At 36.5% G+C, this 13,700-nt stretch overlaps 1 protein-coding gene across 7 annotated transcripts in view; it reads right to left on the bottom strand.

Moving 5' to 3' along the window:
• Nucleotides 1–13,700, bottom strand: part of R3HCC1L (R3H domain and coiled-coil containing 1 like) — a 109,093-nt gene that overhangs the window by 20,022 nt on the left and 75,371 nt on the right. For all 7 annotated transcript variants that reach the window (XR_006209170.1, XR_006209169.1, XM_007080155.3 and 4 more), the window contains 4 exons: nucleotides 10,781–10,956; nucleotides 5,522–5,592; nucleotides 4,489–4,584; nucleotides 3,853–3,993 (listed from right to left, as the gene is read on the bottom strand). Coding sequence is in view for 5 of the 7 variants with exons in the window: in XM_007080155.3 (XP_007080217.1) it covers nucleotides 3,853–3,993; nucleotides 4,489–4,584; nucleotides 5,522–5,592; nucleotides 10,781–10,956 (484 nt within the window). In the remaining 2 variants the exon portion in view is untranslated. The remainder of the gene's footprint in view (nucleotides 1–3,852; nucleotides 3,994–4,488; nucleotides 4,585–5,521; nucleotides 5,593–10,780; nucleotides 10,957–13,700) is intronic.

Here is a 13,700-nt window from a genome sequence, read left to right as displayed (position 1 = left end):
TGAAATAAGATTTATGAAGAAAAAGTGACCAATGTCACTCATGTTTTCAGTCAATGCACATTGAGTATTGTTTTATGAACCAGACACTATGCCAGACAGGAGAACTCTTCAAGTGGGTGGGTAGAGGAATCCTAGCTATTCTATAGTACTGCTTATGAGAGTACCTATATCAGGATGGTACACAGATTTCAATTTCCATGCTAAATTCTGATCAATTGGCAATGGGCAAGTCAAAAGTCACAAAAAAGAGTGCCGTAACTGATTAGCACTGTTTGTCATAGATAATGGATGGGGAGCAACAGTACAAATTACATAGGTGTCATTACTGTCTCATTATAATGAATATTAATTTTCTAAGAGTCACATAAATAATAGTATCCTGAACTTGTAAAGCACCTTTCTAAACATTTTTACACGTTACCTTAGGTTATGCTCAAAAAATTCTCCAGGGTAAATTAGGCATTAGTTTTGCTTTGTTGGAAACTGGCGCACAGAAAGGTGTAAGAGACATGCCCATGGCAACACAGCTAATGTTAATGGCAAAAACCCTATTACAGCCCAAATTCCCTTATTCCTAAATAATCTGCCTTTGATCTTTAAAAATTAGAACAGAATGGTGTCCACATATATTCCCTATTTCTAACAAGGAAAAGAGAAGAGGAAACTGGCTTAAACTGTTGTACAGATATAAGTTAGACCTAAGGAAGAATTTTTTGACAGTGAAAGCTGCTAACTATTGGAACAAATAACTAAGAAACGAGTGCTGATGAAAATGTGGAGAAACAGGAACCCTCGGGCACTGCTGGTGGGAATGCAAGCTGGTGCAGTCACTAAGCAAAACAGTGTGGGGGTTTCTCAAAACATAAAAAACAGAACTACCATATGACCCAGTAATCGCATAACTGGGTATTTATCCAAAGAATACAAAAATACTAATTTGAAAGGACACATGTGCCTCTATGTTTATCGTAGCATTATTTACAATAGCCAAATTATGGAAGCAGCCCAAATGCCCACTGATAGATGAACAGATAAAGAAGAGGTGATACATACACATACACACACACACACACACACACACACACACACACACACACACACAAACACACACACACTGGAGTATTATACAGACATTAAAAAAGAATGAAATCTTGCCATTTGCCATTTGCGACAACACGGATAGAGCTAGGGAGTGTAATGCTAAGCAATATGATTATGAAATGCTAAGCATAAAAAAATATGATTTTTCACTCATGTGGAATTTAAGAAACAAATGAACAAAGGAAAAAACCAAGACAAACCAAAAAACTCCTAACTATAGAGAACTATAGAGAACAAACTGACGGTTACCGGAGGGGAGGTGGGTGGGAGGGATGTGAAATAGGTGATGCAGGTTAAGAGTACATATATCTTGATGAGCACTGAGTAATGTATAGAATTGTTGAATGACTATATTGTACACCTGAAACTAATTTAACACTGTATATTAACTATACAACTGCTGAAAAAATTATTTTCTTCTTTACTCAAGGTAGATATCCTCACTAGACTAAGTCTTAAGTAGAGGAACAAAATTTTGCCGTCTCTCTAATTCTCCCAAGTAGGAGCATAATGCATAATTTATACAGGGCAGGTGCTTAGTGAATGTCAAATGTTGTTTTTGGAGTGTTACAGAAAATTTAAAATAAAAAAAGTAATGACAAAAAATGTGCACTGAAATCTGTGCTAGACTCATAATATTACTACTATTACTAAAAACAGCAGCAGCTAACATATATCACATACTTATTACAGACCTATAGAAACAGGACAGAGTGCATTTCTATAGGTTCTGAAGATTACTAAGCATCTTCTGTGGATTATCTCACTTCATGTCCATTTTATGGATGAGGAAACAGAGGCCTCCAGAGAATAAGTAATCTGCTCAAGGTCACACAGCCAGTAAATTGTAGAGCTTATGGGTAGACGTAGGCAGTCTGATTCCAGAATCTATTATGTTATCCACCAAGCTGTACTGATCCTTCCCCCCTCCAGTGGAAAAAGGTCTGGAGCAAAAATATCTGTTCTGTTGAATACCTAAACAGTACTTTTCATTTCCAGAGAGAAAAAATCTTTAAGTGAGAAGTCTTGGGCTCCATGCAGGCAGGTACAAGAATATCTGCTTAATGCATAAAGAAGTCAGAAAGAGATATATCAGGAATTTTCCATATGCGTTTTCTCAGATATGAAGAATGGGAGAGCTCTGAAGCATAATAAAGGAAGAATCTTCTATAATCTGTACAGCCTCAGAACCAATGGATGAGAGGAACTTATCACAGTGAGTCTCTATTCACAAATAAAGGCCTTCTTTAAAAAAGTTAAGTAACAGGGTACTCAGCCAATAGTCTCATTTTTAACTGCATCACTGAAATGTCCTCTGTATAAGGGGACATTTAAAACAAACACTTCAAATGAAGCTACATGCTAATGTGCTTACAGAAAAACAGGGGAATACTCAAGATGACATCTGTGCAAGACTACTGCTGCAGTACCTGTGGAAATACAGGTAATATTACATGCGTAGGGTAGGGAAACATAATACACTGCAAAAAGAGCCACATCTTCCCTTATAGATACCACAGTTATTACCCTCTTGCGATTTTCTGAGATAATTGTGGTTATCACAGAGAAAACACTTTCCTCAGAGATAACCATTAATAAAGGGTTAAGGACATTGCACATTCTGCTTTACTCTAGTTCTGTTATTGCCGTGTATAAAAACTATCTATAGTCCGTAAAAGGCCCTTGAATGAACATGCATTGGAAAAATCAAAACTGCCTCATTATAATCATTAAGGTTTCAAAAAATTAGTTGGGTTCAACTCTGAAACTCTAGCACCTGCCATGACACACTCTGTCACTGGTTATCTGGCCAGTGCAGCTGAGAGTCCGCAAGCTGCCTGCTATCACCAAAGCAGAGTGGACAGGAAGTATTAATGGCCTTGTTAGACCGGCAATAAACAAGGAGTTTGAAACTTCAATTCGTTTAATGGAAAAATGAAGTTACTTTTTGGTAAGTGGAATTTTCAGAATAAATTGCCTTCACAGATCCCACAGATCATGGGCTAAGGCAATGAGACTGTTTAAAGCCTGGAAGGTTGATAAAAAGTACTTAAGTGTAAAGCCAGAATCCCAGGCCTTTACATTTAAGTCAACAGCCTGTAAGGAGGGAAGAGAGAGATTTTAACCTCAACTCCAAACTACAGGGAAAGAAAAACCCTGCTGTGGATCAGTGGAAATATTTTCTAAGAACTCGTAGGTACTGCAAAATAATCAGAAGATAGGTTAATCCATATGTACTCTAAGGAAGCCACTCAGAGCTGCCTTTAAAGGAAAAAATACCTCCTACAGTTATCATCATCCGTGTCAGTCGATGGCTTTTCCTTAATTTGTCTTCTACCTACAATCTAAACCATTAGATAATATCATGGCAATCAAGGTCCCATAAAACCACAGCAAATGTTTTCTGTCTGAAAGACTACTATGTCTTTACAGGAAAAGTTTTCTCAGAGTTTGGAGCAACAACTAGAGCGAAAGCCATGGATGATGAGCTGAGAAGACCGAACCTATCTCTTAGAAAACCACAGTAGAAACATGGATTAGGATGCCTGGTGTATGGAACAGGAAGAGAAATCCTGAAATGTCTCCACCCTAAATATAAGGCATGAAAACAATTTTAATACACTTGGGAGGCTTCCAGGAAATGGAAATGACAAAAGGGAAAGGGCTCCATTCCTTTTTTTTTTTTTTTTTACCACATGTCTTATAGTGAGCTCTAGAGAACTAGAGAAGAACACCATCACTTCAACTCACCTCGGGCCTCCTGCAGTTTCTTGAGCTCTGCTTCCCTTTCTGTTTTGCTCTGTTTACTTCGAACCCCAAGGGCACTGATGACTAACCTTCTGGCTAGGGCTGCTGAAGTCTCAGGACGCTCCTTTGCTGGCTGGAGGAACTCTGAATGGGAGAAACAGAGGGGGCAGGAGGAAGTAAGGAAGAGAAGGCACTCTAGTGCCAAGTGATTTAACTCCATAATTAACATATAAAATAGACTAACAAGGGCTGCATCAGCAGTAATTAATATGGGCCAATAGATGATCATCAGAGGAAACTAAAATGGCAAAGCACAAACAATCCTGGCTTCATTATCTGTATTAATACAACTTCTACAGTGACTCAAACAGCTCAACAGTGAGGTAAACCAGATAAGGATGTCAACAACAACAAAAAAACGGTTGCTGCGTTGCTCGGCCAGATCTCCCACTCTCTCCAAGTGGCTGCTCAAATGCCAGATTTCCAACATAACCTTTTCTATTTTCTCTTTAAGAACATACTACCTTAAACACTAAAAAATAAAAGTGATAGGTCTTTAGAATTCTAGATGAGGAGTAAGTGCTGGAGAAAATAATAATACACTACCAACAAGAAAAGCCCCTGAGATTATAGGCTCACCGGCATAAGCTCTAGCTTTGGCCTTGGCTGCTCTTGTGGCCTGTGACAATGGCCTGATTTTCACCATGGTATGTTTACTACCCAGAGCATCACGAGCTGCAAAGAAGAATACATGTAAGGAAGTAGACGACATGAAGAAGAGTGATACAAAGGAAAATTTAAGGCTAGTTCTCAGAAAGTTATTTCCTAGATGTCTAGATGTTATGCTTTTTTTTTTTTTTTTTTTTTTTTTTTTTTCCCCACGGCAAGCTTTAGAAAATCCATTAACAAGTCAGCAAGTGATTATTTTAGATCAGGGATCATCAGCAAACTATGGTTTTGCGACCAAATCCAGCCAACCACCTATTTTTGTAACATTTTACTGAAACAGAGCCATTCCTATTCATTTGAATACTGTTTAGGGATGCTTTCTTATTACAACAGAATTAAGTAGTGACAGAGACCTTACACCCTAAATATTTACTATGTGGTCCTTTAGAGAGTAAGTCTGCAGATCCCTATTCTAAGTGGTTCGGACAGGATCCAACATCTCTCATTTCTCTGAATGCTTCTGCATCACATCAATCATGAGGCTAATGATGTAATTCAAAAGGCCCCCTCATATATTCAGAAAGTAGGTATTATGTAGTGAGAGTTATAACTTCCAGTGAGAGATTTCTCACTGGAAAGGTTAAAGGGCTATTTCGAATTCATTTGTCTGAGGGAAAAACATCACAAAAATTTTAAGATTCAGTCACACTGGTTTCTTAAATTTCTACTTACAGTCTGCTTATGTACTATCCGAACTGACCATTATACAGCATGTAACCCTGGAAGGAGTTGGCTCTCATTCCAAACACCACTGGATTGAGGTGAAAAGGAAGAGAGGGAGCACATGGGTACCAAAGCACTATGCCTCAAAAACCTGTTTCTGCCATTCACCTATAACCGGCTGAATAAAATGCCAGTTGGCTACAATACAAGGGAAATAAGAACAAGTAGCAGGAGAAAAGGGACAATGAGAAAAGACTACCACAATCCACTGGGCGAGTACCTGTAATTGGACTGGAGAATACTCCTAGGGCGTGTGTATCATCCACCCATTTAATATCAAATCCTTTCTTTCTGCAACAAAAGAACACAATTTTATTTCTTAAAATAAAATTTACTTCTATGAAACAGCTTTCAAATAGAGTCTCATAAAGCATTTCATGATGAGATAAACACTCAACGAGCACAGGTGGAATGGGGATAATGACACAAAAAACAGCTTGGAGGACAGAAGAAGCCACTGAATTTTAAAAGCAATAATACCATCATAAAGAACTACCTGGGAGTATTTTATGTTCCCAGCCATTTTATAGACATCAACTAATTAATCCTCACATGTCCCTTGGGGAGGTAAAGTATTTATCGCACTATTTACAAGAGATGTTCTTGTGGGCACAGAACAAGAAGAGGTGAAAAGAGAAAGTAGAGGAGGGGTAGAAGAATATTGGAAGAGGAGGGAGGCAGGGAAGGTCACCTGGATTTAATGCAAATGTAGACTCACGGAGAGACAGAGAGGGAGAGGGAAACAGGTCATTCAAAGCAAGAAACAAACAAAAAACCCCAAAGACAAAAAAAAGTAAGTAATAGAGAAAAAAAGACAACTCTAATCAGAGAGGCTGACTAATCTTTCTAGTTGTAAAAGAAAGTACGAAGGGGAAAAAAGGAAAGAATTGTGGCAAAGTCAGAAAAATTCAGGATAGAAGAAATCAAGCTCAGAGAAACATCAGACAGGATTAGACAGAATCAAAAGAAAGACCACGAAATACTAAAAAACGCCTTTATTTTGGAGCAGAGCTATTAGTGAGCATAATGACTATCAAAATGATGACATTATTTTTCTCAGCTAGGAACTTAAAACGGCTCATAGGTTCAACGGTTCTATAGAAAGGGTACAGGGTTAAGGGTCAGATGCATAAGGACTCAGGGTTCTGCCCTGTTGAGACCTTGGGCAGATTTAACTTCTCTTGAAGCTAGATCTGCTCATCTGTAGAATGGGCATAGTACCTTCCAGTTATTGTAAAAATGGAAACGAGATCATCTATGACAAGACGAAGAGCACGGTGTTGAGCACTTACGGGCATTTAATAAATGAATGTTGCTCATTATTTTTTATGACTAATAGCAATATTCATCAGGAAGATTATTAATATTGATAAAGATAGTGACTAAAATACAAAGTTGATTCAGGTATTTGACTCTCAAGACGTTATTATAGGCTTTTGTACCAGGACCTTGACTTTATTTTTATAAAGCACTATAAAGAAAGGAAAAAGGGGCGCCTGGGTGGCTCAGTCGGTTGAGCGTCCGACTTCAGCCCAGGTCACGATCTCGCGGTCCGTGGGTTCGAGCCCCGCGTCGGGCTCTGGGTTGATGGCTCGGAGCCTGGAGCCTGCTTCCGATTCTGTGTCTCCCTCTCTCTCTGGCCCTCCCCCGTTCATGCTCTGTCTCTCTCTGTCTCAAAAATAAATAAACGTTAAAAAAAAAAAAATTAAAAAAAAAAAAAAAAGAAAGGAAAAAGACAACAGCTAAAATATCTTCCTTCAGACAAGAAAAAAAATTCCTTTGAGGAAAAAAGGAATGAAGGAGGCTTTCAAGGTTAGTTAGAGAATTTCCCGAATGTAAGGGTAAGTTTGACCATGGCATAAAATGACCACAGGGGTTGGAGACTAAAAAAGTTCAATAGCAGAAGAGTCTATATAATAATAGTTTACAAAAAGGTTAGAAAAAGACCTTAGATGGGTTCTGGAGAGCCTTTTAGACTGGAATTTTATAATCCTTTAAAATGCTTCTCCTCTTTTGGGACTGTTTTTAGGTTTGAGAGAAAATGGACTTGCAGGTAAGATTAGGAAGAAATATAGCAAAGGGAAATTAATAATTCATAAGAATTAACTAGCCTTCAGGAAATTCTAGACATCAACAAAACTAATCCTTGGTTTTAAAAATCATCATTACTAATAACAATCTAAGGTAGTTCTAATTTGGGATTTAATCTCACTGACTGCTTTTTAAAATCTATTAGGCACTTTATGTGCAACAGGCCCTGATACAGGGTCTTAATATAATGTTAATGAATTAGACTGAGCAAACCTATAAATTTAGCATACGGTGTATAGGAAGATTAAATGTCCTCCACGATCCAGTCACCCCCTTATTTCTTTTAGTTATAGAACTGATACCCGCCCCCCATTCAAATTTAGGTGAGGTACATGGCTGCTAGCTAGTTCTATCTGTTCTAGAATTTTGTAAAAAAAAAATAGGGTTCTTGTTTTTGTACACAGAATTTCACTGAATACAATCATGCTCATCTGTATTGTCTGTGGCTGCTTTTGTGCAATGATGGCAGAGTTGCCTAAAATATTTCCTATCTGACCCTTTAAGAAAAAGTGGGGAGCTAAACCTTAACTGATACAGAATCTTAAAAACTCAAGATACATATGAATTGAGTATTTTTTCAGAGAGAGAGAGAGAGAGCATGAGCACGCACGAGTAGGAGAGGGGCAGAGGGAGGAGAGAGAATCTTAAGCAGGCTCCATACCCAGTGCGGTACCGGACATGGGACTCGATCTCACAACCACGAGATTATGACCTGAGCCGAGATCAAGAGTCGGACACTTAATGGACTGAGCCACCCAGGCGCCCACATTTTAAATTAAATTAATTTTAAATTAAATTAAAAATGAACTAAGTCCGTTGTCCGATGCTACAAATTTTAAATTTGCAGCATCGGACAACGGACTTAGTTCATTTTTAATTCTCAGGATTAGAATGTTAAAGTATAATCCTTGTTGGTATTGACTTCTTCAAGATCCTAAAGATCTTTTTCTTAATAACTTTCTTTCTGGATTGTTTCTTTATTCCTGAAACTTATTTTCTTCTTATAAGCTAAAGATACAGAGGTACACTTCTGATTCTTTTACCTTGCCCTATATATGTATAAACTATATACATAACTAGAGTTAGTGCAACTGTTTTCAAACCCCCTTATATCAGTTTTTATTTATATTTTCACTACATAATTTAATAAAATTTAAACAACGAAATATGAGTGTCAAAAAGAAGAATTGTTGTGTCTATAAAAACTTAACTGAATGCTTTGGAAGACTAGAGAATGGTGAAGTCACTAAAAAAATCCAAGAACAATTACCAATTACGCTTGGGCAAACAGCTATAAAAGACAAACATTTTAACCTATTAGGAATATGCACTCAGATGACTCTAAAGGTACATTAAAGTTCTTGTTCTACTTCAGTTGATATATTATGAGATAACATTTAGGAACTCTTTTATCAATAGACCAATAACTTAAAAGAAATAAAAGGCTTTGGCACCACATCAAAGACTGGCAAGTGTTTATATGTGTTGTTAAAATAAACTAGTTGAGACATATAACAATCATTTTTTACCATTCTCCACTTGACTATTTCTATCTCAGTGGTCAGAATAACCTCAAATCAATAATTTAATTTATAGTGCTGCTGAATTGTTAGGGCCCTTGGTGCTTAGAAGAAGAAAATGCATATCCTTTCAGGAGAAATCCTCTTCTTCTACTGTAGACTCCAATTCCCATAAATAAAATTCCAAGGAAAAGAGTTGGCTCACAGTAAGAAAATTAACTAAGCCTCCAAAAAAGCCAAGGCACTACAAGTGAGAATTTGCAGAAGCAGAACTAAAAAGACATCAGGTAAAGGAATTACCAGACACAGACCACAGGTTTATGTTTAATATACTTGAAGAAATTTTTTTAAATCTTGAAAATATTTTAGAATAAAAGAAACTAAAAAATGACCATGCAGATTTTAAAGAGAAATGGATAATTTTGAAAAAAAGAAAAACATAAAATGAAATTTAAACATTCAATGGACAGAATTAACAGAAAATTAAACACAGCTAAAGAAAAAATTAGTGAACTGGAAATAAGAGCTAAAGAAACTACTTAGAATATAACAGAGACAAACATGGAAAACATAAAGGAGGTAACATGAGGATTAAATGAGAAGGTCGAATATATATTTTCTTGGCATCTTAGAGAAAGTAAAAGAGAGACTGGCACAGAGGCCATTATCTCTATCTGAAGAGATAATGTGGGTGTTCTCCAAAACCAATGAAAAATACTTACTGATTTAAGAAGCTCAAATAATCTCAAGAATTAAAAACAAAAAAAACAAAAGAACAAAAAAACCAACCCAACCAAACAAAAGAGCAAAGCCCCATCACACTACAACGCACAATACCAAAGACAAAGAGAAATCCCTAAGAGCATCCAAAGAGAAAAGACAGATTACATTCAGAAGCAACAGTTGTGAACTTTTAGCTGGCTTCTTATTCTCCACAGAGAAAGACGGGAAACAGTAGAATAAATCTACATGTTTCTGAGAGAAAAATGACTGTCAACCTAAAATTCTACACCTAGCAAAAATGTCTGAAAATTGAAGTTGAAACAATGCCATTAAAAAACAACAAAAAATCCAACTGAGTTTGTTAACAGCAATTTGTTACTAAATTAAATACTAAGGAAATATGTTCCGTGCAGGAAGAAAAATATTTAAGATGGAAGATATACGAGATGCAAGACGTATAGATAAAGAACACAGAATGTGGATAAATCTGAATGCTAAATATATAAAATAGTAACATCAAATGGAGTTTAAAAATAAAATTAAGAGAATAGTCACAATAGCATATTAGTTGGGGGTGGCGAAAGGGAGGAAATAGAATTGGGAAATGGAGTTAAAAGCTCTTATCATGTTTGGAAAGAGTATAAAAATATTAACTTTAGCCACTGATAGGTTAAGCATGCATTTTGTAATTTCTAAAGTAACCACCAAAGAATAGAAACAAAGTATCATTTCCAAACAAAACAGAATGAGAAAAAAATACCTCATCAATCCAAAAGAAGGCAAGAAAGAAGAAAAAAAGATGAAACATGTAAACACAAAAAAAGATGGCAGGCATACATCCAAATATATCAATAGTTATAATAAATATAAATGGACTAAATGCACCATGAAGACGTTCAGAAGTCATCACTGAGGACATTCTTAAATGCTAACATGGGGTCTAGAACGACTTTGGCATTTTTAAAGAACTCAGAAGACTGGCTTGATACAGAAGATTTCTAACCAACTTGATAAAGACAATAAACAAAACTGATGCTAAAGTAAACAACAAGTAATGCAAACTAAAGAGATGATTTTTCAGAAGACATTTTAAGAAAACTTCATCCCACCTTCCCAAACATGCCCAACCATTCGCAAGTACTTACTGATAACTGCAGAAAACCCGCAGGAGGTCTTCAGTACGAAATTCTTGGGGGAAGTCATAAATTTCTATGACATGTGGAAATTCACAATCACTGAGGTCAATATCAGAAACTTCATGGTTGTAATAATCAAATCTAGGTTCCTGGATGCTTTCTCTATTCTTCATATTCCCTGATAACTAGGGAAGAAGCAGCATATAAGTAGCTGTTACATCAAGCTAGAACATTATAAAATATGCTATCATATATAAATACTCCTCCTTGTCTCCATATTCCAATTCTTTAACCTTTAGCACGGTCTCTGCACTAATGCTGTTCACGAATACAATAATGGCCAGGGGTCTATCATCCAGTTTATATTAACGTGTGGAATATTTTAAAACACGCTGAAATTCCAACAAAGATAGGCAATACATGAAGCTTCACTTGCATCTATCAACCAGAGTGTGAGAAAATGTAGAATGATTAATGTGGTGAGTTACAAATGGTACATCTTGGAAAACGAATTTCAGAAAATAGCTGAAGAGATGAATTAATAACATTTGTTTTATCTGGGCTTATTGATCAGGCTCATCTCATAGTTTCTTTTATGGAAGTGAACAAAACAAAACAGAAATTTAAAAAAATGAAAACATTTTGTTAGTCCACCTTTTGCTGAATGTAGCCTACAAAGGAAATTTGTTAAGACAAATGTTAAGTGGTAGAATTATAGGGTCTCTAGCACGATGGCTACCTACAGGAATTCCCATATAGCAGATTAGTACAAAAATTTAACAGTAATGGAAAATACTTAAAATTCTACTATCCCATAAGAAAACCGAAGGCTATTATCTACTGCACACCAGAGGCAGAAGGGAAGGGGGGAAAATGTAAAGTGGCAGCAAAGCTGTAACAGTCATTTTGTCATTCACCTGTTACAAAACCTAGTTGCTAGTACTGACCACCCAAAGCCTTCAGACCTGAGGGTGTCTTCTCTCTGTTAATCAAAAGTCCAACTAGATCCCTTCAAAGCCTTTCCTTCATTTATACTGCGCCTCACTGCCCATCAAATGAGGAAATGAGAACTTGCAATGCCAAGGACACCTCTCCTTTCCTTGCAGAAATGAAAAAAGACTCAAGAATTTTATTTGGGAGGGAGGAGAGACGGAAGGTGACTTAGGTAAAATCAACAAAAATATGTATTGTTGTGCCTCTAGTTCCTTTTCTCCATGAAGCTTTAGTTTCACTAAAAAAAACAAAACAAAAAACAAAAAAACCAAAAAACTAGGAATAACAACAGCACCTATACCTCACAGATAGATGTGTGGATCAAATGAGATGATTTGTAAGTGCTCAGCACACTAAGCATAATACTTATATGATACCTAAGTATTCAATGAATTCAACCTACTTATGCAAATTTTAACTAAGTGCTGAATCTATTACACGATAAGCACCATGTTACTTCCACTCTGTTTAGGATACAGAAAGCAAGAAGAGAATATTCCTTCCACCATAACAATGAGAAAAAGATTAAGTAATCTATAAAATCATAACTATTCTTGAATTCACCAGACAGCTGAGTATGCAAGACAACCAAAAATACCCAGAAAGCCACAGAGTAACAAGTTCCTCCAAAGAAAAACAGGACACAGAAACCGTTTTGCCTCTGGCACAGCATGGAAAGAAGTGGGCACCAAGAAATCAGCTGAACTTAAAAATCTTCAAAGCCTAAAGTGGGCTGGTCTATCATTTTAAAATAACTCAGAGCCCCAGACACCAGGAAGGTCTGCAAACATTTCCAAGTCCATCCTTATGCCAGTGCCACCCTGTCTTGATTACTGTAGTTTTATAATAGGTCTTTGAAATCAGAAAGTTTGAGTGTTCCTATTTTGTCCTTCCTTTTCAAAATCATTTTGGCTATTCTGGGTCCCTTGGATTTCCATATAAATTTGAAGATCAGCTTGTCAATTTCTGCCAAAAGAAAGAAAAAAAAAAAGGACAGCTGGGATTTGTTGAATATGTAGGTCAATTTGAGAAGTACCTCAACAATATTAAGAAAAGATGAATATGGGATACTTTCCATTTATTCAGACTTTCCAACAGTGTTTTGTAGTTTTTGGAATACATGTCTTATATACTTCTTTTGTTAAATTTATTCTTAAATAGTATTTAAATGCAATTAAAAATGGAATTTTCTTAGTTTCATTTTTGGATTTCTGGCATTGACTTTTTGAGTTACTTAGCAAAAAACAAAATCACTGCATGGCTGTGCATTTATAAACTGGGGCTATATAATGCGTTGTGAGAGGTAAATAATGCATGACTACAAAACACCCAGGAATTATAAATTCTAAGAAATGATTACAAAGAGGAAGGAAAAGAGGCAAGATGGTCTAGCAGGAACATCTGATTATGGTCCTTTGCTCTAACCTAGTCAGCAAAATTGAACTATACACTTATATCCCATTTCTGAGGTAACTATTAACTGTTTTGGCTTCTGGGACTGGTTAAATGCAAAGTGTTAGTAATAGCAAAACATACGATTCTTATTCTGTATTTTGTAATAATAGATCTAAAGCCTACAAGTTATATACTCCTGACTAGTTTTTCCTATCAGACACCACTGTTATCAGGGATTCCTGACTTTGCCAAAGAGAAGGAAGAACTTAATTTCATTTCCCCATGGTACTGACACTGGTGAGATCTACTGGTAACACATATTTTGAGGGGGTATGGTGGTCGGTAGGAGGTCATAATGTTAACAGCACTTTCTTTCTTGAGTATCTCAGCAAAACAGGATAGGGAGACGTGACAGAGTACAAGAGAGAGGAATATGTTTCAACGAAGAAGGAAACGTCTAAGGGAGAACAATATGGAATGAAATGAGGATCAGAGCAAGACTGTGAAGGGAAGTGAGGGGATTAGACAAGGCGATATAGAC

Source organism: Panthera tigris, chromosome D2, assembly GCF_018350195.1.
Source record: "Panthera tigris isolate Pti1 chromosome D2, P.tigris_Pti1_mat1.1, whole genome shotgun sequence".
Classification (NCBI taxonomy): Eukaryota; Metazoa; Chordata; class Mammalia; order Carnivora; family Felidae; genus Panthera; species Panthera tigris.
The sequence above is the reverse complement of the archived record's forward strand: the minus strand, read 5'-3'. Positions and strand labels throughout refer to the sequence as shown.